This window comes from Caretta caretta, chromosome 1 (genome assembly GCF_965140235.1).
Source record: "Caretta caretta isolate rCarCar2 chromosome 1, rCarCar1.hap1, whole genome shotgun sequence".
NCBI classification, from domain to species: domain Eukaryota; kingdom Metazoa; phylum Chordata; order Testudines; family Cheloniidae; genus Caretta; species Caretta caretta.
Window position 1 is genome coordinate 63672329 of NC_134206.1, and position 24720 is coordinate 63697048.

Consider the following 24720-nt stretch of genomic DNA (forward strand, 5'->3'; position numbering starts at 1 on the left):
TGTCTCTGCAGTGGTTCCCTCTCCTTTTTCATGAAGGTCACACTTGTAGTCTTCAAAGCCTTCTGTAACCGCCTCCCCTGTGCCTTGTGTTTTCTCCAGGCTTTCGTCCTGATTTCTCCATTTGTCTCCTGTTCCTGTGGTGCTTCCATATTTGTGCCTTTGTTGTGTCCCCTTTTATGCTTTGAACAGTCCTGTTAGTATATGATAAGTATCTTCCCTTTTATCCTTCAACCAATTCATGAAAACTCATTTATTCCAGATTTGATTGACCACTGGATGTGTGTGTTCTAGTCTTTGATTGGTATGGTTTACATGTCATAAAATTCTTGTACCCTTAAAGCTCTCTGGGTTTGGACTAAAGATTATAACTTCAATGGATTTATGCCAAAATACAGCATCTGAGAATTTGGCCTATATCATAAGTAATCGGTGATCAAAGAATAAAAGGTTTCCATAACATTTCCTTGATTGAAGTTGTTGCTGCATCTAGTATTGATTTCTCTGTGCAAGACAGAAATGGGTTAAGGTAGTAGGAAAGTGGTGTTTCATGTTACGTTTGTCTGTAAAAAATATCCCGCTGCAAAGATTTAATTAGGAGTTTGTGTTTTTATTATGATCTTGCTTGGGGTTTTTTGTTTGTTTTGTTATTAGCAGAGACCTTAGGGCAGATCAATCATGACCTTTGTTAAACAAGGCAGTAGTTGTTGGGGATAGAAATGCTACTGACAGCAAATAAAGGAGATTTCGATGTTAACTACTTCCAGTTTTCAGCTAAAATTGGATTCTTTCCATTTTACAGTTTACTACAAACAATGCTATATTTGATTTCCTGTGTCTGTGAAGCCTATCTGAGTTCTTGCTGGTTTTTACAAATGTGTTACAAAATCTGAAGATATATCTAAGGTCGAAATTTTGAGTGATCAATAACCTTAGGTTAAGCAAACAATTCTGGTTCAGTAGATGGCTATGAAGGTGAGTGTGATTTTTGTTAAATCAGATCTCATAATAAGGTTTGTGGTTTAAACAGATAAAGAGATATTGTTTGACCTTTCTGAACTGCAACCTGTTCTTCATTTGCTGCACTCTTAGTTTTCATTGAAGTCGATTGTACTAACTGAAATTAAGGGTATACTCTCCCCCACATTTTCATCAGACTGTTTTTAAAAAAAACCTCCCTAAATGTATGTTATTTTGGAAAGAAAGGAACACCATGCCATTAAAAACCAAAAAACAACAACTAACTTTAGCACTTTATGATACAATGATGTATCAAGTCCTAGTAAATAGTTATTCCATCTGGTGCAGTTCAGGTAGTAAAAATTTTAAAATGAACTATTTTCTGGTCAGAACTATTTTTTTCTAATCTCACTTTCTCTTGGAGATAGTAGTATGGAGCAGGGCAATTAAAATATTAACTGGACTTCACTTTGACACTGCTAAGCAGTTTGCTTTATCTGAGGGGATTTCTTTGACATTTGGAAATGTTTTTCATGAAAAGTATAGTTTAAAGCACGCATGCTTTACCCAGAACTAGTGGTAGCACGTTGCACTTCCATATGGGAGAGGTGGGGTTCAGTGTTTAGATTTCTCACTTCCCAGGTTCAAAAGGGGCAAGGAATTGCTATGAAAACCTTGAGTGAGGAAGAGAAATTGCTGAACAGTAACTTCTCTGACAAATTAGGGATCATGGTGATGGGCTCTCTAATCATTCTCAGTCCACTTCTTCTTATGGGTCTTAGAAAGTGGAGTGGAAAAGTCAGGCTCTCTGGGCGCCCAGGCACCTATCACTTTGGTACCTCATAAAGTTAAAAAAAATAAAATTACACTTCGTACATGACATCACTATCTTACTCAACCCTGTACATTGGTTCCATGAGTTTCTGCACTCTGGTGCGTAATGGTTTGTGGGCTTTTTATTAATATTTGCTTTCCCTGTTACAGGAGAGAAAATTCCGCAGTATTGCTTCCAAATAGGGCTTTTAATATTTTTTTTTCCTTTTAGTTTGACTAAAAATCAGTTTTATTTTGTTTCCAATTACATTTTTTTTTTCAATCTCAGGGATACCACTGTACAGAGCCTTACTCTGCAGCCTTCCGTTACAGATGGCCATATTACATATGAAGACTCACCACTGGTCAGTACTTAAATTATATTTGTAGATTTGAAAATCTATTTTCATTTATAAAACAATGCTAAAAAATATATTGGAAGCTCCACAAAGACCAAGGAATTCTGGGCTAAGTTATAAAATTCTTATCCCTGTGGTCTGGGTACTGTAACTTTAATGAGAATATTATAATTCAGCAACAGAATCAAATATGGCAAGACATTATTGGCAGTATAGGACAATTATTGTTCATTTCACATACATTTTCTGTGCCACAAGCTAATCAGTGTAGTATTCTGGGGTCTTGGTGTATCTGACATGCAAAAGGAGCATATTATTTATTTCACTTTGGAATTACTTGATGCCCCTCAAATGCTGATGCACTGAAATTTTCCCATGTCTCCCTTCCAGCTTCTAAACACACAGCCTACATACCCAGTGACTCAACCTCTTGACACCGGTGCCCCACTCCCTAAACTCTTTACTGCCTTCTGCTCCATCCTCCCACACAATCAGGACCCAGACTCCAATCAGCAGAATCTATTCCTGACCAACCTCCTCCTCTCCCTCCCAGCTGCAGCACCCCGTTCCGCCTGGTTCTGCTTTAACAGAACCACTCTTGTTTGTCACGTCAGCTTCACCTCATTCTCACCCCAGATCAGTGGCATCTCTTCATCCTCTTCTAGCATTCCCTCCTCATTTCAGTATCACCTGCTGCCCTTCCTCCATACACACCAATACGCTGCATGTTGGCAAGGCCTTTTCCATGTGTGCACAGGCAATCACCATTCGTGCACAGGCACATGGTGTGCACGTATGCAAGAGAATCTGTTTCTGCATGTCATGCCATTCACGGAGTTCAGGTTCTGCTATGATAGATGAGGCCTTCTCTCCCAGCAGCATTTGCCGATGCATCCACTCCATTAGCTAGACAGAATCCAGAGGTAGTCTTCAATACTACATATGTTAAGATTTTTTTTTTACATGGGAGCCTGTAGTTAGACTTCCAAATCCATATTCAGACAGCAAGATCAGTAGTTTGATTTTTCAAAATGCTGAACGCTGAACAGTTTCCATTGACTTTCTGTTGGAAGAACACTGGGAGTTAGTGAGAGTTGCTGAGAGTTCAGCTCTTGAAAATCATGCCACTGATTTAGGTGCCTGAACATGGATTTAGGAGTCTACCTTTAGGCATCCAATTTTTAAAATCTTGGCTGTAATTAAGGCTATGTTTTAGTCAAGGTATTTTTAGTAAAAGTCTTGCACAGGTCACGGGCAGTAAACAAAAATTCACAGCCCGTGACCTGTCCACGACTTGCACTATATACCCCTGACTAAATCAGGTGCTCTGGGGCAGGGGGCAGCCCTGGGGCGCTACGGGTGCTTGGGGAGAGGGGGTGGCCCAGGACCCCCACTGGTGCTGGGGGGTGGCAGTGCTGGCAGGCTCTCTACCTGGCTCCGCACAGCTCCCCAGAAGCAGTGACATGTCTCTTGGCTCCTAGGCAGAGGCGTGGCCAGGGGGGCTCTGCACACTGCCCCAAGCATGGGCTCTGCAGCCACCATTGGCTAGGAATTGTGGTCAATGGGAGCTGCGGGGGTGGTGCTTATGGGTGGAGACAGCGCGCGGAGCTGCCTGGCCATGCCCCTGCCTAAGAGTCACGGGAGGGACATGTTGATGCTTCCAGGGAGGTCCATGAGGTAAGTGCCGCCCGGAGCCTGCACCCCGACCCCCCTCCCATGCTCCAGCCCCCTGCCCCAGTCCTGAGCCCCGTCCCACACCCAAACTTCTGCTGCTGGGGGGTGGGGGAGTTGCGGTGGCCCGAGACTGTCCCAGCAGTGGCCAATGCGGCTTCCCTAAGAGTTGCCCAAGCTGCTCAGGCGGCCCCTGGGCTAGCCGCACTGGCCACTGCAGAAGTCACGGAGGTTCCAGAAAGTCACTGCCGTGACCTCCATTACAGATTTGCAGCCTTAGCTGTAATATATAATTTACCTGTTTTCAATTAGAAATACAAAGGAAAACAGAGCTAGGGTTCATACATTAAAATGTGTTTTATTTCAATTCATTGTGTTTGTGTATACATATATATATATATAGCTACATATGTGTGATTGCGGCAGAGAGTCCTGTGGTACCTTATAGACTAACAGACGTACTGGACCATAAGCTTTCATGGGTGAATACCCACTTCTTCAGATGCATGTAGTGTAAATTTCCAGAGGCAGGTATAAATATGTAAGCAAGAATCAGGCTAGGAATAACGAGGTTAGCAAGAATCAGGCTAGGAATAACGAGGTTAGTTCAATCAGCTAGGGTGAGGCCCTCCTCTAGCAATTGAGATGTGAGCTCCTCCCTTGGTGTTCACACCTCAACTGCTAGAAGAGGGTCTCACCCTACCTGATTGAGCTAACCTCGTTATCACTAGCCTGATTCTTGCTTCCATATTTATACCTGCCTCTGGAAATTTCCACTACATGCATGTGAAGAAGTGGGTATTCACACAGAAAAGCTTATGCTCCAGTACGTCTGTTAGTCTATAAGGTGCCACAGGACTCTTTGCCGCTTTCACAGGTCTGGGCTAACACAGCTACCCCTCTGATATGCATGATTGCTTATGCATATTTAAACAGAAGTAAATCTGCTATTATCAATTCTCTGTAAACTATACAGGATTGGGGCTTATTAAAGGAGTATTGTAATACTTTTCTCAGAGGTTTGCTTCCATGCTGATGACTGGTTCGGCTCGATAATGATCTAAAGCAGTGCAGACTGACGCACATTCATTTTCATCGTCTGAGTCAGATGCCACCAACAGAAGGCTCAGTTTCTTTTTTGGTGGTTCAGGGTCTGTAGTTTCTGCATCGCCGTGTTGCTCTTTTAAGACTTCTGTCAGCATGTTCCACATCTCATCCCTCTCAGATTTTGGATGGCACTTCAGGTTCTTAAACCTTGGGTTGAATGCTGTATCTATCCTTAGAAATCTCACATTGGTACCTTCTTTGCGTTTTGTCAAATCTGTAGCAAAAGTGTTCTTAAATCGAACAACATATGCTGGGTCGTCATCTGAGACTGCTGTAACGCAAAATATATGGCAGAATGTGGGTAAAACAGCAGGAGACCTACAGTTCTCCCCCAAAGAGTTTAGTCACAAATTTAATTAATGTATTATTTTTTTAACGCGCGTCATCAGCATGGAAACATGTCCTCTGGAATAGTGGCCAAAGCATGAAGGGGCATACGAATGTTTAGCATATCTGGCATGTAAATATCCTGCAGTGCTGGCTACAAAAGTACCATGCAAATGCCTGTTCTCACTTTCAGGTGACACTGTAAATAAGAAAGTGGGCAGCATTATCACCTGTAAATGTAAACAAACTTGTTTCTCTGAGTGATTGGCTGAACAAGAAGTAGGACTGAATAGACTTATAGGCTCTAAAGTTTTACATTGTTTTGTTTTGAATGCAGTTATGTAGCAAAAAAAATCTACATTTGTAAGTTGCACTTTCATGATAAAGAGATTGTACTACTGTACTTGTATGAGGTGAATTGAAAAATACTGTTTCTTTTATTTACCTTTTTTACAGTGCAAATGTTTGTAATAAAAATAATACTATGAAGTGAGCACTGTACACTTTGTATTTTGTGTTGTAACTGAAATCAATATATTTGAAAATGTAGAAAAACATCCACAAATATTTATAATACATTTCAATTGGTATTCTATTATTGTTTAACAGTGCGATTAAAACTGCAATTAATCATGGTTAATTTTTTTTAATAGTGATTAATTTTTTTGAATTAATCGCATGAGTTAACTGGGATTAATTAACTGCCCTACGGAAAACACACATTTTTGGTATTAACAGGACCCATTTCTTTCATCAGTTTTTCAAGCAACAATTTATTAATGCTTTAACGTTATATTAGTAATCACTTACTGTCTCTTTGTTTTTCTATATTAACTTATAGAGGGAAAATACAAAATGTTACTACAAGAAACTGAGAAATCAATATTGCAATATTTGTGTGTGTGTGTGTGTATATATATATATGACAGTTCATTTCTTCTGTCTTCTAGGTGAAATCAGTCAAGTTGGGGCATATTCTGGTTATCGATGAGGCAGACAAAGCACCTACAAATGTTACCTGTATTTTAAAAACTCTTGTGGAAAGTGGAGAAATGGTTCTGTCGGATGGAAGGCGCCTTGTTGCCAGTAAGTTGCTTTTATAATCTACGGTAAAACATAGTATGTTGCCATATTACAGCAATTGCATTTATTAAGCCATAGCTACAAAAGAGTCGAGTGGTCGAAAAAATGTTTGCTGTGCAAATGTTAGCAATTAGAGTTTTAAGTGTGGAACTTCTTTGTAGAGAGACTCCGTAAACATGCCCGTGAGACACCATGTTAGTGTTTCAGTAGTTCTTGTCATGGAAAAGTTTTCCGAATTGGCAACCCTCTCGGGTGCGGATTCAAAAATCAAGTTGAGCTCTGTCTTCATCACTTCCAGTAATAAGGATGCATTTGACCAAATTGTGCTCTTGGTTACATCTATGCAGTCTTATTGCTCAGAACATATTCTGGTCTGCCAAATCCATATCTTAGGTTTTGGGTCCCAGGTTGAATTTTTTCAGGGCTGGCAGTTAGCAAAAATCTTTGTGTGTTTTTTTTGTTGCTGTTTTACTTGTACGATGAGAAAATTTCATCATTAGAATTTCATCAAGTGGAAATCATTGGGGGAAAAAACTGAAACACACTGGAATTTTTACAGTTACTTTTCAGAGTAGAGCTGTATTTGAAGTGCATCTTCACTGTTTGTCAATACAATGCTATATGAAAAGGAGTACTTGTGGCACCTTAGAGACTAACCAATTTATTAGAGCGTAAGCTTTCGTGAGCTACGGCTCACTTCATCGGATGCATACTGTGGAAACTGCAGAAGACATTATATACACAGAGACCATGAAACAATACCTCCTCCCACCCCACTCTCCTGCTGGTAATAGCTTATCCAAAGTGATCACTCTCCTTACAATGTGTATGAAAATCAAGGTGGGCCATTTCCAGCACAAATCCAGGTTTTCTCACCCCCCCACCCCCCCCAAAAACACACACACACACACACAAACTCACTCTCCTGCTGGTAATAGCTTATCCAAAGTGACCACTGTCCCTACAATGTGCATGATAATCAAGGTGGGCCATTTCCAGCACAAATCCAGGTTTTCTCACCCCTCCCCCACCCCCATACACACACAAACTCACTCTCCTGCTGGTAATAGCTCATCCAAAGTGACCACTCTCCCTACAATGTGCATGACAATCAAGGTGATTGCCAGCAGGAGAGTGAGTTTGTGTGTGTGGTTTTTGGAAGGGGCGGGGGGGTGAGAAAACCTGGATTTGTGCTGGAAATGGCCCACCTTGATTATCATGCACATTGTAGGGACAGTGGTCACTTTGGATAAGCTATTACCAGCAGGAGAGTGAGTTTGTGTGTGTGGTTTTTGGAAGGGGCGGGGGGGTGAGAGAACCTGGATTTGTGCTGGAAATGGCCCACCTTGATTATCATGCACATTGTAGGGACAGTGGTCACTTTGGATAAGCTATTACCAGCAGGAGAGTGAGTTTGTGTGTGTGGTTTTTGGAAGGGGTGGGGTGGTGAGAAAACCTGGATTTGTGCTGGAAATGGCCCACCTTGATTATCATGCACATTGTAGGGACAGTGGTCACTTTAGATAAGCTATTACCAGCAGGAGAGTGGGGTGGGAGGAGGTATTGTTTCATGGTCTCTGTGTATATAATGTCTTCTGCAGTTTCCACAGTATGCATCCGATGAAGTGAGCTGTAGCTCACGAAAGCTTATGCTCAAATAAATTGGTTAGTCTCTAACGTGTCACAAGTCCTCCTTTTCTTTTTGCGAATACAGACTAACACGGCTGTTACTCTGAAACAATGCTATATGTGTGATGAAAATAGAGGTGGTGTTTTTCTTTTAAACAGATTAGGAGCACGGATTTAAGTGTGAATGAAGTAATTATTCAGTATTCATGTGATACAATACTAGAATTATACTGGGTGACCACAAATCTCTAGGGTGTCATTTAAAAGAAATAGTTCTGGTTGTTTAAATTAATATCCCGGTTGTGTAATTGTGAGAGGATTCCCTGTGGTACCAATGAAGATATGCTTGCAGGGAGCAGGTGGAGAAGCCTAGCCTGAGCCAGTTTGCACGTTCTCTGCACACGTGGCTCTGGCTTCTCACAGCTTCCCGGGGGTCTTCAAGTTTGTGCACAGGGTTTTCTGTAGGAGGGCAAGCCCCAGATCTCTTCTCCCTGCCTCACACAGGGCAATATGTAGAAATCTCCACAAGGGGGTTCTCATGGATATATCTCATGGTACCAGCCTTCTCCCACAAGTTTTACTGAAGGCACAAGTTGTTCTGGTCCTGAGATATTCAATGCATCACTGAGCTTGGAACAAATTATTCCTCTAGGTTTATGAAACAAAATAATTATAGCAAGTGCCTAGAGCTCTCATAGTGGAGCAACATGCTAATAAAGCCTTTGGGTTTTTTGGAAGATGTACAGATTTCTATTGTTTGTTTCATAAATGGCAAAACTAAAACATTTTTAACAATCTGTTTTCCAGATCCTGCTAATGTAGATGGGAGAGAAAATGTAATAGTAATTCATCCTGATTTTAGAATGGTAGTTCTAGCAAATAGACCCGGATTTCCTTTTTTGGGTAATGATTTTTTTGGCACACTAGGTAAGCGATTTGTATTAAATGGGAGCACTGTAAATGAGGTATATTTAATGGTCTTGGGTGTGGGAGAACGTTAGCTTTCTTTCTTTTACTTGATCTCATGGTGAAAGGAAGAGTGGGGTGGTTGGGGTGGGGAGAGGACCCCTAAATCTATTACTTCCGGGTCCAAGGCAGGACACTCATTGCCTTAGACATGACCCTGTTTGGGATGTACATCTGTTCAGCAAGAAAGTTAGTTCCACATATTTTCCTGTGGGCAAGGGCAATCCAAGACCCTTCCAGGAAAGCGGTACTCAAGAGCAAATGTTTTACAGCCCTGTGTCCGTGTTGTAGACCTGTTCCCAGTGAAATTTACCCAGCAACACTGGACCAGGATGTCTTTACTATTCCATAGAACTTTCCCATGGTTAAATATGTCCTCTTCTTCTGCTCACACGGAAACTCCTAAAGAAAACTGCTTTTAGTCATAATTGTCCCGGGCTTAGTTGTACCTTTTGATGCTATTTCCAGGGTTCGAAACCCCTCTGCTTTCATGTCAAGATCATCTTCAGCAGGGCCCAGTAGTGACCCTACATCCCTATGCCCTAAGCTTTAGTTTTGCGTCAGAGTACTCCTGAAAGAGCTGATCTTTCTCCACTATTCATTTAGCTCCGTGATGCCTTGAGTGTGTTATAAAAGTGATCCTCCTCAGCTTTTGTGAACTTCTGTTCAAGCATCCTGGAAGACTGTATCCTTTCCCCAGCCCATAAAGGATCGACAGTTTTATTTTCCAAATATAAGCAAAAAGAACAAAACAATTCCTGAGCACACCATGGGCTACAACTTCCTGGGGACATTCCCCTTTGTCTTTCAGTCTCTCCTGCTTGAAGGCCTATGGCAGGATTCTCCTGTACTCCTTTAACAGAGCACCTTCCAAAGCTGCTTTCTTGGAGGCTCTTTTTCCCTCCAATAGGTTCCCACTGCCTGTGCCTGCTCCTGATCCATGAGCAATCCCCCTTCCATACTGAGAGCCTGGCTCATTATAGCCCTGGGGTGCCCCACTCTCATCATTGGTCCAACTGGGCACATCTGTTCTAGCACAAGGGAGCTGAGCTTCCTTCATTTCCAGGGGCCAGCCACCCTGTGGCACTTCTTCATTCAGTCAATTTCTTCTGCTTCTTCTTGAAGTTGGTTTCTGGCTGTTGATCTCCTTAGCCAGGATAGGGGTAAAGCTCTCCATACTTTCCCACAACTGTCCATATTGGTTCTTCATAGTAACAAGTTGGTCCTTTACACGTGTCCTAGTTTTTGCCAAACATTTTGCGCCCTTTTCACCTAGGCAAGTTACACTTCCCTTCTGATTTTCCTAATTCTGAACCAGGAATGGAAAACACCTTGTCTCTTTGACTTCAGAAGCACATTCAAAGTGAAGTTAGAATGATTAGAAGCAGGAAAATAAATCCCTTTTTCTTTGTTCTCTTCAAGAGTTGAGGGAAAGGCTTCCAGATGTCCTGTTATGCAATGGCCAAATGGACCGGGTTTGTTTTCCATAGGCCTTGAGAAATTATCTGTGTACTGAAATTTACTGTCCGCTCCACCTCCTTGACTGAGGAGAAGTGGTAGTGGACAAATTTTGAAAAGCAACCTCCTGTGGTCTAAACAGGCATTTGTGGAGAGAGCACTTATCTGCAGAGTGCTTAAAGCAGGACTTCATGAAGAAGTTCTCATTTCCGGGGAATTATAGTGACAGTTCAGAGGTTCCTGTTGCATCTCTTTTTTTTTTTTTTTTTTTGCCAACTTTGCCTTCAGGCATTTCTAATTCAGCTTTCAGTCTCTTTATTCAGGAAGAGTGAGTTAAGAATTTTGTATTTTCAAAGGTAACTAGTGATTTTTGGATGCCTCGTTTTTGTGTGACCAGCATGGGAGGACTTCAGGTGGCCTGATTTTTCAGTGGGTGGGTGCTCAGTACTTTCTGAAGGCTTTCAGGGTTTTTCAACTATACAAGGTGGATATTATCTATTATTATTACACTCCCTTTGTATTAAAGCTTAAATGAACCCTATATATATTTTTTATTTTAGGGGATATTTTTAGCTGCCATGCAGTTGATAATCCCAAACCACAGTCGGAACTGGCTATGCTTAGACAGTATGGACCGGATGTTCCTGAGTCAATCCTTCAGAAACTGGTGGCTGCTTTTGGAGAACTGAGGAGCTTGGCTGACCAAGGAATTATTAACTATCCTTATTCAACCAGAGAAGTTGTAAATATAGTAAAACATTTACAGGTACAATATGCATTATCTTGAATTCAAAAGAATGCAATAAATTAAATGAACAGTAATGCAATATACTCTTTGAAAAACCTTCAAGTATTGTAGATAAAGATTTTTTTTTAAATAAGTAATAAATCAAATTTGTGGATGGAAGGATTTGTCCAACAACTGCATTTAGAAAGGGTAACAATATCTAGATGCTCATTTAGCACAATGATAGGGTTCTATATGTATGTTGGTAGTTAGATCTTTGTGAACATTTATTTGTAAGTGTGTACAATGCATACAATACATTTTTATCTTTCATTATGTTCTTTGTGTGTGTGAGAGAAAGTGAACCTGTTATGCATTGTTCATATTGGTTTTTCTGATAGAATTCCCTGAGCTTTTATAAGAATAACATAACTTAATAATTTACACTTTTGCCTGCTGTTTCATTTTTGATTTACATTACCTTTATGGGAAATTGGACACTGTTGCTTAAGAAGAATAGATCAAAAATCATATTATGTTGTCAAAATTGTACATGCATATGGACTTGGCAAACAGTTGCTCATGTACCTTGATTGCCTCACACAGTCAAAATGCAATATCCTGAATTCTGATTCAATAATAAAGTTAAAAGGTTTAAGTTAGGTTCTGCTAATAGAAGAATAGCTATATAACTTGAAACGTATTTGCTGCTTATTTGAATATGGAATGTTTGTATTTTCTACTATTTATAATCCGTGATGTAGGTATTTTAATTATTATAGTGCTGTTTCTTAGATTTAAGATCTTACTGTGTTAAATTTATATTTCCTAGAAATATTGTTGTAATAATTATTTTAATATAATGTCTCTTATTATAAGTTCTTTGGCAAAAGTACCATTTCTACCTGTATGTTCATACAGAACAATGGGGCTGCATGGTGAGGGGGGGAGGATGTCAAATTTGTGTGTGTGACACTAAGATATTATGACACAGAAATAGTATAGTTTTTTTTACAATGATACTTATACCTAGTAATTCTAGATTTCTGGAGCAGGGACTTTGTCATTCTGCAGTTTTAGTTGTTCTTTAGACAATATTTCTTGAATGCTGATGAGGCCTTTGGGTGCTACCATAATATAAATACAGCATAACAACACTGATAATTTGAATGTTTATGAAGTAATACCTCTCCTGGGCTGAATGAGCTACAGGTCTGAAAGCTGAGGTGTTATTGACCAGGTCATAGTGATTTATCAGATTAATAGAAACAAGTATCATGTGTTATTAGTAATATTAATATATTAAAACAAATAATCAAATTTTAAATGAAAGAGAAAAAATGGGCTGCCAAACTGCTGAAAGGCAGATTTGTTTCGAAGAAAAACAACCCTTTTGGTTCTTCCGTCTTAATGCCACACCCCCAAATAATCTGTAATTAGAATATATGTTTTAATGGCAAGCCTCACCAAATGACAGCGTTACACTGCTTTATGAGTTATTTTTCATAGTGCGCAAGAAGTGTACAATATTTGAAGAAACATGGCTTTGTTAGTTTTCCTGATGCAGATTGTTTGGGGAAAGCTGTGGCAAACAGTTGGTTGGTTCTCTTCCTCAATTTCCCTCACTGGAGTCAATTATTAGTGCAGAGTTACTTTCTGGGAACAGAGTATTGGTGTGTGGTGCTGAGATTTCCGAAAGAGGGGTTTCCCTGTGTGCCTTTTGTGCCCACTTCTGTTGAATAACTAATGTATGTAGTGTAAATAAACAAGTTGCACTAAGTAAATATGCAGATTGCATCACTGAGTTCTCCTTCAATGCAAAACCTATCTCCAAGGCCCTGACATCGGCTACTGCTTAGCAGAGGGGCGACAGTTTACAGTAAATTGTATTTCAAAACTGGCAAGTAAAGGAGGTGGGATTGACCTAATGTAAACAATTAGTGTAACTAAAAATATAATAGTTATTCTGGAGTAAGGACCTTGCCAGACTTCAGGGAGGGAAGGGAGAGGAGGAAAGGAAGGAGGGAAATGAGTCAATGAACAGTGCTGGCCTGTAGGAAGGAAAGAGGTAATTTAGTCATATGGTTAAACAATTTCCTTTACAGCAGTTCCACAGCCTCACTTTCTTTGTACTCATGTGGTTGTTTTCTTTCATGTAATTTTGGAACTTTTCTGCTTCTACAGAAAGGGGTTAGAAACTAAGGCAATATCTTTGTTTTTGGCAGAAAACCTGAAAATTTTAAGTGTATGAATCAGAAGTAATAGTACAGTGATTATGTAAATCTCTGCATTCTGACTGTCAGCCAATCAAAGTACAGTGATATGCATACTCTATGATACGGAGACATAACCTTATGGAGATTATGAAGATAAATCACTCACAACCAGTCACAATGCAGGGATTGCAGAACTGAGGACAACTGTTAAGCTGTGTTCCAATAACAGTTCAGCATCTCTGTGCTCATGCTGAGAAAACTATGTCAGTAAAATGTTTTAGATTGAATAATAGAATACAGTGTTAACAGGTTGCTACTGTGCTTGCTATTTCTTCAAAAAAGTAGTTTTAGCAAAGTATTTGGTAAGATGTCAAGCTACATAGAATGTAAATGCTGACGTAACGGAATGACCGTGGGAGTACCGGTAGTTTAAAGTAGATTACAATAGTACCCGTATTCGCAATTCACGTAAGCTTAGATTCATGTAAAGTACTTTTTTTTTTCAAGCCATACTATGTCATGACTTTAAGCATAAAATATATCCAGTATGAAGCTGCTAAAAGCAAAAACTGTTTTTGTTTTCAAAAATAACCAGAAATCTAGGAGTAAAATATTAAAGTACTCCAAGACACTCATAGAAGTGTTACTTGTAATGGAAAGACTCATTGAATGAGAACTGGATGTACTGATGGGGAATCAATATTTTGTCTGCTAATCTGGTTTTAAAAATCAATATCAAGTAAATGATTTGTAAAGACAGACAAATTTTGTGCTTCAAGTAAACGGTCAGTGACATTTTTTGGTAAACAGTTTTCCAGCCAGATATTAAAAATTTGCTAAATTTGTACCATTTGAAGCAGTAGAGCTCATTTTTAAAAATGGAGTTAAGTGAAGAACCTATTGACAGGTTCTCTAGTTCAGAATAATTTTTGTGAAAGTGATGATTTGCCTCTAAAGAAATAGAGTTCATATCATATAATATTGGTACAGGAAGCATGGAGATATCAGTTTCAGTGATGTGAGGGATGTATGTCAGAAGAAACAAAATAGTTCAAAAGAGGATAAAGAGACTATTGGGTGGGCTGGATAACATTTGAGTCAATTTATTAAAGCTTTTGCCGTTTCCTCTGTAAGCTACATGAAACAATAAATGTAGAGCAAACGAGGCTAATCATTATCCTCTTAAAAAAAAACCAGGAGTACTTGTAGCACCTTAGAGATTAACAAATTTATTGGAGCACAAGATTTCGTAGGCTACAGCTCACGTCATCAGATGCACAGAATGGAACATATAGGAAGAAGATGTATATACATACAGAGAACGTGAAAAGGTGGAAGTTGCCATACCAATCCAAGAGGCTAATTAATTAAGATGAGCTATTATCATCAGGAGAAAAAAACTTTTGTAGTGATAATCAAGATGGCCCAATTCAGACAATTGACAAGAAGGTGTGAGGATAATTAACATGGGGAAATAGATTCAATTTGCTGATAATAGCTCAGTATCAATAGATAGACTAACACGGCTGCTACTCTGAAACCTGTCATTATCCTCTAGCGTATTCAGATACTGTACTGAAAGTTACTAATTAAATCGGTGCAAGCTTGTTCGTTACACTTTGTAATGAGAGGAAGAATGTGAGTTATTACTAAGAAATGCTACCTAACCATAACTATTCATCATTATTACTGTTTTATTATTCAAAATATACTGTGTACTGTTAATTACATGATCATTTGCTTTACTTTTGCAGAAATTCTAAAATTCAAGATATATCACACCATGTTTTTCAGTTACATTTACAGTATATACAAGTCCTGATAAGTTCTGTTTCCTACAATGTCTATTAAATATATTTTGCAGAATATAGAAGTTGTCCAAGTATAATTTTGTTTCAGGCAGGATGGTTTTATGTGCTAAGCAGTAACAATATAAGTAGATATTTGTGCTTTTAATTTTGGATAGTGTATGCAATGGATCTGTCTGATATACATCATGATAAATGCGTAGATTATTTTCTGTGCAATATATTAATTTTGATTGCAGGATAGTGAAATTATTCAGTGCTGTAAGTCTTATTAGTAGAAAGGAGTTTAGTAGTTCAGAAATATCAATTAACTTTTTCCACCGGGATTCTATCTAAAATGTTTCAACCAACTTAACTTAGAACATTTATCACAGGACTTTTTTATATTTTATTCAGTAAGGAATAGCCACATTAAATGTGTTGGGGGCAGCTAGAGAATGACTTGTAGAATCCCACAATTACATATTTTGCAAAGCAAATAATTAGCTAAGTAATAATGCAGCCTTTTCTGTATACTCCAGATATGCATAATTTCTAGGGCATATTCTTGTGTATGTATTGTTCTTGTGTATGAGTGCTGTAGTATTTTGTGATACACACATTAAAAGGGCTTGTCTATACGGTGATTTAGTGTGCAGCAAGCAAGCCAGGGCGTGAATGTAGAGTGCATCAGCTTTTCATGCACTAACTAATCGTGTGGACCCTGCTACCATGCAGTAATAATTCCATAGTATGCTTTGATGTACCACTATTTCAGACAGGAGTATGTCAAAGTGCGCAATGGAACTTTTAGGCTGTGAACCCCTTATTCCACTGGTGTGTAGTTACTTACACAGTTGGGACTCTTATGTGAGTAATTGCTACCAAATAAGAGTGATGGGTTCACAATATGCCCCTTGGGAATTTTTTGTCCCTGAAAACACTTACGCATATGCTTAATTATGAGTAGTCTCACAATGGTAGAAAAGTTAAGCATGTGCATATGTGTTTGTAGGAATGGGGCAATGGTCACTTAAGGAGGGGTGTAATGGGGTTTACAAACCCCATACTGAGCATAGGCAAAAGGGAGAGGAGAGTCTTCCCTGCTGACAGACTATCAGGCTGCTTGCACCCCTTCCCAGCTGCCAGCATTACCAGTTGTGAAGGTATGGACCTGTCTCTGTGACTGATACAGAAACAAGCCCAGCTATAAAGGAGGGAGAACAGAGAGGGAAAAAGAAAAGGAGTACTTGTGGCACCTTAGAGACTAACCAATTTATTTGAGCATAAGCTTTCGTGAGCTACAGCTCACTTCATCGGATGCATCCAGTGTAGTGAGCTGTAGCTCACGAAAGCTTATGCTCAAATAAATTGGTTAGTCTCCAAGGTGCCACAAGTACTTCTTTTCTTTTTGCGAATACAGACTAACATGGCTGTTACTCTGAAACCTGTCATTATGCAAGAGAGGGAAAAGGGAAGCAGAAAGGCCTGGGATAGCAGAGGGGACAACAGCCCTATGCCAGGCTGCTTCTCAGGAACTGATAAGAAGAGAAAAGAAAACTGCAAGCCCTGGTGTTTAAGGGCTGATAGACTCAGTTTAAGTTAAGAATTCATGGACTGATAGGACTGAAAGGGCCCAATTAGGAGAAAGCTGGGACCCCTGGAGAGACAGCACCCAAAGCAGCCAACAATGGGATTTTCAAAAAGTGTTCAGTGCTGGCCTGCCTCAGCTCCCATTAACTTCAATGGGAGCTGTGGTAGGCCAGCACTGAGAACCTTTGCAACTCCCACCCTAAATTAACTTCATTATTCATTCTTTATTTTTAGAAGTATGTACTTTCTAAATTGCTAATAGTTTGCTAAGCATTCTTACTTGTAAGAAGATAAGGTCCCTGCCTCAAAGATCATGCAATCTAAATAGATAACATATCAAGAAAGCATGAGAGATGCAACAAAAAGCAAAGCAATAGGGCAGTGAAGTTTAGCATGCATGTTGTTAGTTCTGCAATTTTTGTGTTAGTTGTTTCTATTGTATTCTATCTAGCAACACTAAGAACATGACTACTAGAGCTCATTATTTAGATGTATGAATCTAATGTTTTGTTTTGTTTAATTTAAACAGAAGTTGTCTTTCCAGGAAATAAATATACCATTTGTTTTATTGCTTCATGACAAATAAACATAGCATTTCTCTCTCAACTGACTTTAGCAGTTTAACTATACAGACTAACTACAATATAAAATATTTTAGTATGTGCAATAACTTAATAGATATGTGTAATAAGATGAATGTTGGGGTTTTGTTTCTGTGCAGAAATTTCCAACGGAAGGACTTGCAAATGTGGTTCGAAATGTGTTTGACTTTGACTCCTACAACAATGAAATGCGTGATACTTTAATCAGCACTTTGCACAAACATGGGATACCTATTGGAGCAAAACCCACCAGTGTACAGCTGGCCAAGGAGTAAGGCTAACCTAATATATATTAACACTTGTCTCTATCAGCCATTTTTCGCTTTCTTTTATTTTGCTGCTAATTGATTAACAACAACCTGGGATACTTGAAGCTAAATACTCTTATGGTTGAAGTTTTGTTTTCTGCAAATAATGGACAATTATATTTTAACAGTAAATTTAGTAGTAATAAATTACTAATATTTCATCTCTATTTAATGTCCATGTAAATGTTAATAGTATGTCTGAAAAACAGATACAAACAAATAAAGGGAAATATTTGTTTTTTTCTCCGTCTGTGTTTTTTATTGAATTACTACAGATCTTTTCCTATTTGCCATTAAACTCAGAAGCAAAACAAATCCCGTTGTCTTCAATGGGAGCAAGAATTGGTCCTTAATCCTCAGCTCTATAAAAATACATCATTATAGCATGTCAGAGCACTTAGTTATCCCTGCAGGCAACATTTTAACATTTGCTTATATCCAGATCCCCATTATTGTTTAATAATCATGGCCATTGACTGAACTTGTTATACTATGTACTATTTGAGAGATCAGAAATAAAATAGCCATTTAAAAAAAAAAAACTAAATTGTAAAGTCACAGCTGATTTAGCTCATACCTTTGCACTTCACATGGATGTTTGTCTTTTTCTGCCTTCCGATAATATATTATTTGATAAATAAACATAATTAACAGCAATGTTTTTATTTTTATTTTTTTAAACTTCCTCTGAGATGTTTTGAAAAATCTAATACATCTTTTAAGGAATCTCAGAAAAAACAAACCATTAAATCAATCAAGGAACTGTTTATGGAGAAACAAATATTTCCCTTCTATAATAAAGCAAAGGATGGATTATGGAAAATTCAGTTTTACATAGGATTATATTACTTTTATGTTTGCTTAGTGGCAGCTTAGTTGACTCCACTGACAAAATGTCTTTATCAGTTGTCAGTGTGTAGATTTCTCCTGCAGGAGCACCACTATAATCACTCCTAGCAACCTACATAGATGTTTTGAAGAAGACAGTCAGTCTAATTACTATGGCATAATTTTTCCTCTGTATGTCTAGAGGAATCGCGTGTCTGAGGAACTCAATGCCTGAGTAACTACCATATGCATCAAGATGACAATTTACCCCTAAAACTGGTGCCACAATCTCCATAATTTACTTGCTAAAAATCATTTGCTGAATTCTGTTTTGAAGGACTATAAAGTGGGTCTGAGTTAGAATGATCATTTATATTTGATAAGTTGGCATTTTATTTAATTTAATTAAGGATTTTAGAAAAATAAATGTACAGTTTGTTTTTATTGGTTATGGTCTTAGCCTTGAAGTTCATGTACAGATTCGGAGGTGATTAGATACAGGGTTTAGCCCTTTATAGAGAAGATTATCCTATCTGAACTTCCCCAGTGCTCACAAGTGTTCGTTTCTAGGGATTTTGGTCTAGGCCTATTTGTATTTTAGAAAACATTTTACAGGAATTTAAGAGTGGAATATTGAGGCTGGTTCGAGCCAGGAATAATGTGTTTGAGTGCTATGGAAATATTTCCACGTAGTTTTGCCACTGTACTTTAGTCCTAATTTTCAAGTCTCCTGTTTAACGTGATGGTTTTGTGAAATAAACAAATAGAGATTAGGATGAGATTGCCTGACTCGTTTTCACTTGTGACTTGAATCCAGGTTTCCAGAAATATTCTTGTTATTCAGCAGATTGCCAATGTTGCCAAATGAAGTAACAGGTTTTAGTGATTATAGACGCATTTCCATTAGACATTAGTTGGTAGAGACTGCTAAACTAAAGGATATGGAAGTAATTCTATTGATGCATTAACAACGAGGAGTCCTTGTGGCACCTTAGAGACTAACAAATTTATTTGGACATAAGCTTTCATGGGCTAAACCCACTTCATCAGATGCATGGAGTGAAAAATACAGTAAGTAGTGTATATATATATATACAGCACATGAAAATATGGGAGTTGCTTTACCACAGGGGTGGCCAACCTTTGGCTTTGGAGCCACATGCCACTCTTCAGAAGTTAATATGCGGCTCCTTGTATAGGCACCGACTCTGGGGCTGGAACTACAGGTGCCAACTTTCCAATGTGCTGGAGGGTGCTCACTGCTCAATGCCTGGCTCTGCCACAGGCCCTGCCCCCCACTCCACCTCTTCCTGCCCCCTCCCCGAACCTGCTATGCCCTCGCTCCTCCCACTCCCACTCCGAGTTCCTGCATGCCACGAAACAGCTGATCGGGAGGTGTGGTGAGGGAGGGAGAGGCGCTGTTTGGCGGGGCTGCCCGTGGGTGGGAGGCATTGGGAGCAGAAGCTCCTGGGGGGGCTGCTGATGTATTACTGTGGCTCTTTGGCAATGTACATTGGTAAATTCTGGCTCCTTGTCAGGCTCAGGGTGGCCACCCCGCCTTACCAAGTGTGGGGTCCATGCTAACGAGGCTAATTCAATTAAGCACTTGTTAAGGCAACTCCCATCTTTTCATATCTCCTGCTTTCTGTATTTTTCACTCCATGCATCTGATGAAGTGGGTTTTAGCCCATGAAAGCTTATGCTCAAATAAATTTGTTAGTCTCTAAGGTGCCACAAGGACTCCTTAGTCTTCACTCAGCGAGTTGGAGGCAAGAGAAACTTCAAGCTGCTTGAATTTTTTAATGTCTCTTTTTTCCCCTTCCTGTCTCACGGATAAGAAATAGGAAGGTCATTAAACTGAAATCTTAAATAATACAAATAAGACTTTAATCAAAAGTTGTTTGTTTGAAGTGCCATGATCTGGTTGGCAAAGAACATAAGAATGGCTATACTGGGTCAGACCAAAGGTCCATCTACCCAGTATCCTGTCTTCCGACAGTGGCCAATGCCAGGTGCCTGAGAGGGAATGACCAGAACAGGTAATCGTCCAGTGATCTATTCCTTGTCGCCCATTCCCAGCTTCTGGCAAACAGAGGCTAATAGCACCATCCCTCCCCATCCTGGCTAATAGCCATTAATGGACCTATCCTTCATGAATTTATCTAGTTCTTTTTTTAACCCTGTTGTACTCTTGGCCTTCACAACATCCTCTGGCAAAGAGTTCCACAGGTTGACTGTGCACTGTGTGAAGAAATACTTCCTTTTGTTTGTTTTAAGCCTGCTGCCTAGTAATTGCATTTGGTGACCCCTAGTTCTTGTGTTATGAAACATTCCATCCCACCTTTAATTCACAAGACTGTGAGTTCCCCAATTTGCTAGTCGTCTTTTATAACTCCTGCCTGCGGCTATATCAGTTCTGATAGCTACCTTCAGAAAACACAAATTACAAGTAACTTGATTCCTATAGACTTAGTCTCTTCATTTTTAGTGGACTCAAGAACTCCATTTATATTTTGCCTCTAGATAATTATTTTCTGACAAATTCTCCCATTAGACTATTGTACATGAAGAAAATCAAACTAAACAATTTTGTGTAGAATCACCATGTTGACTAAAGATTTTGGGCCAATCTCCTCCTCCTTCAGAAAAACATTATTTACATAACCACCTCAAACTTAGTAGTGAATCCTGGATCTAGAGCCCTCAGGGTAAAATAGTCGCAAAGTAATAATTGAAACAAAATGGATCTAAAGGATCTGACAGGTTGATTCACAATCAAATAACTGACTAGGAAATAATTCAGTGGAATTGAGTGTTAGATGTTGGTCCTTATTCCATATGATGTCACATTAGGGGTCTCTAGAGACATAAAAACAAACAAGCTTTAGCTTTTGATGAAGCTTGTGAATAAGAGCTCTTGTTTGATACTGTAGATCATCATTCCAGAGATTGAAGGACTCTTCACAGCCTGCTTTGGACTTAACTATCTTGAGTAGTTTTGTATCATCTGCAAATTTTGCCACTTCACTGTTTCCCCTTGTCATAAAAATAAAGGGAAGGGTAACCACCTTTCTGTATACAGTGCTATAAAATCCCACCTGGCCAGAGGCAAAATCCTTTCACCTGTAAAGGGTTAAGAAGCTAAGATAACCTCGCTGGCACCTGACCCAAAATGACCAATGAGGGGACAAGATACTTTCAAATCTAGAGGGGTGGGGAACAAAGGGTTCGTCTGTCTGTGTGATGCTTTTGCTGGGAACAGATCAGGAATGCAGCCTTCCAACTCCTTTTAAGTTCGTAAGTAATCTAGCTGGAAATGCGTTAGATTTCCTTTTGTTTAATGGCTGGTAAAATAAGCTGTGCTGGATGGAATATATATTCCTATTTTTGTGTCTTTGTGTAACTTAAGGTTTTGCCTCGAGGGATTCTCTGTTTTGAATCTGATTACCTGTAACGTATTTACCATCCTGATTTTACAGAGGTGATTCTTTTACCTTTTCTTCAATTAAAATTCTTCTTTTAAGAACCTGATTGATTTTTCATTGTTCTTAAGATCCAAGGGTTTGGGTCTGTGTTCACCTGTACAATTGGTGAGGATTCTTATCAAGCTGTCCCCAGGAAAGGGGGTGTAGGGCTTTGGGAGATATTTTGGGGGAAGACGTCTCCAAGTGGGCTCTTTCCCTGTTCTTTGTTTGAAACGCTTGGTGGTGGCAGCATACTGTTCAAGGACAAGGCAAAGTTTGTACCTTGGGGAAGTTTTTAACCTAAGCTGGTAAGAATAAACTTAGGGGATCTTTCATGCAGGTCCTCACATCTGTACCCTAGAGTTCAGAGTGGGGAAGGAACCTTGACACCACTTCTTCCAGATCATTTCTGAATATGTTGAATAGGACTGAACCCAGTACAGACCCCTGTGGGACACCACTATTTACCTCTCTCCATTCTGAAAACTGACCATTTATTCCTACCTTTTGTTTCCTATCTTTTAACCAGTCACCGATCCATGAGAGGACCTTCCCTCTTATCCCATGACAGCTTACTTTGTTTAAGAGCCTTTGGTGAAGGATCTTGTCAAAGGCTTTCTGAAAATCTAAGTATACTATGTCCACTGGATTCCCCTTGTCCACATGCTCGTTGACCCCCTCAAAGAATTCTAGTAGATTGATGAGGAATGATTTCCCTTTACAAAAACCATGTTGACTCTTCTACAACAAATCCAAGGGACTAAACCATTCAGAACTGGGTAAGAGACTAAAACCTTAAGAATTTAGGAGAAAGGTGAACTTAGTCCCATTAGTGGAAAAGAAAAGAAAAAAATGCAGTATTAACAAAGCAAAGCTCCAGCAAGACATCATAAAGATAATGTAATAGAGGCTCAACTTGAATGTGTACCCCAAATTAAAAAACATAGAGAACCAAAAAAGTGCCACCATGGCTAAACAACGAAGTAAAATAAGCAGTGAGAGGCAAAAAGGCATCCTTTAAAATGTGGAAGCTAAATTCTAGTGAGGGAAAATAGAAAGGAGTGTAAGGTGTGGCAAGTGAAGTGTAAAAATATAATTAGGAAGGCCAAAAAAGAATTTGAAGAACACCTAGCCAAACACTACCTCATATCTCACCAGCCTACTAGAATTCATTTTTAGGAAGTGTGGAAATAGAGGATTTATAAACTCATGATATTTTCATATGTTGTCTACATCTCAGATTTAAAACAAAGGCTCTAATCTTTGACATTTTCTTCAGGACATGATCCAGTTTCAAACGGGTCTGGTATATCTCTCAATTGATCAGCTCTAATTGCCTCTCAAAAGGAGCATGTAGCTTTTCCAAAGACTGGAGAAAATTGTAAAATTTCATAAATAGTCATAATTATTAGTAGGTTCATTGATCTATAATGCATGACACATGAGAGTTATGTGTAAGAGTTCAAAACTAAAATCTAAGTCTTTGTGAAGTTGATGCTATTGTTACCAAGTTCATAGTACCCACAGATAAATTTAAATTCATGTACTTCCTTCATAACCCCCATCACAGGGTCTGCACAGGCTTCCACCTCCTCGTGCCTGTGCCCTGTGTTGTCCAGCCAAATAAAGAGTCCCAACGCCTTCTTTGGTGCTTCACCCTTGTGTCTTTGTTTGTCACCGTGTAGTCCCTTTTATTCCCCCAACAGCTATCCCTATTCAGACCCTTCCCAGGGTCTCCTGGCCCGTGAGGCTCCTTGCCTTTGGTGAGGAGACAGAGCTGTAAGCCTCCTACCCCCTCCCAGGCTAGCCTCCTGACTGAGCTTTCTCCAGGGCTTTTATAGCCCTTCCCTTCTCAGCCCAACTGCTGTTACTTAACTGAAGTATTGCCGTGAGCCGACCCTCGTTAGGTCCTGCAGCTGGGCTCTCTGCTGGCTGCCTGGGCCCCTACACCTGGCTTCCCTACCAGAAAGCAGGACTTAGCCAGCATTTTGGCAGGGCATTCAAGGAGTTTTACCCCTGCCCTGCCACACCCCCCAAAAATGGATCAAACCCAGGCTTTGCCAGAAAATCATTTTCAAATCCAAAACTCTTAGTTTGAAATTTACTTTCATTAATAAACCACCATGTCATTCTAGTAACTGACTCTATACATAAATGCATCTGTCTTGGGTTATATGTGCATTAAAGAGTATACCCAGAATAAATGTTAATGATTGGATTGGATGTCATAACCTGAGCTGTGTTATACTTGCATTTCTTTTGGCTTTGGCTTAATTATGACTCCTGATGTGGGAGAAAACTGACCAGACTGGTTTGGAAACAGATTAAAAAGGTTGAGACACTGTGAACAGATTCATTCAAAAGTATTAATCTTTTTCCAATCTATGTTAAAAACAGGCTTCACACTGCAAATAATTAAACAAGGGGAAATTGAAAATAGGAAGCAATTACAAGAAATATAGTTCTCAAACGTTGGTATTGACCGATGTTGTAAATAGGTGTAGGGGGTCATAAAAACTGTCTTCTCAGAGCTGGTTAACTAGCGAATTAAACGTAATGGAAAACACCGCCTGTCAAGCTAATTTAAATTCAGCCCAGATTGCATCACCAAAAACCATTACCATTTTATGGCTGAACACTGACCTATGTGAAATGCTTTGATGGTTTCAATCCATTTCCTAATTCAATATCACAAAACCTATTGTTGGCAACTTTATTGAGAGTCTCAGCAAATGGGCCAAGGACTGAATGGGTATGGAGACTGAACTACTCTCTCACCCCAAGAGGTGGCCCCTCCGGGTTGATTGAGGTACATGGGCAGAACA

The 24720-nt window shown here is 39.4% G+C and overlaps 1 protein-coding gene across 3 annotated transcripts in view; it reads left to right on the forward strand.

The window, feature by feature from the left end:
- VWA8 (von Willebrand factor A domain containing 8) overlaps positions 1-24720 on the forward strand; it is a 287936-nt gene that overhangs the window by 157192 nt on the left and 106024 nt on the right. For all 3 annotated transcript variants that reach the window (XR_007356839.2, XM_048851261.2, XM_048851269.2), the window contains exons 22-26: positions 2060-2135; positions 6185-6320; positions 8754-8873; positions 10931-11136; positions 17415-17566. Coding sequence is in view for 2 of the 3 variants with exons in the window: in XM_048851261.2 (XP_048707218.2) it covers positions 2060-2135; positions 6185-6320; positions 8754-8873; positions 10931-11136; positions 17415-17566 (690 nt within the window). In the remaining variant the exon portion in view is untranslated. The remainder of the gene's footprint in view (positions 1-2059; positions 2136-6184; positions 6321-8753; positions 8874-10930; positions 11137-17414; positions 17567-24720) is intronic.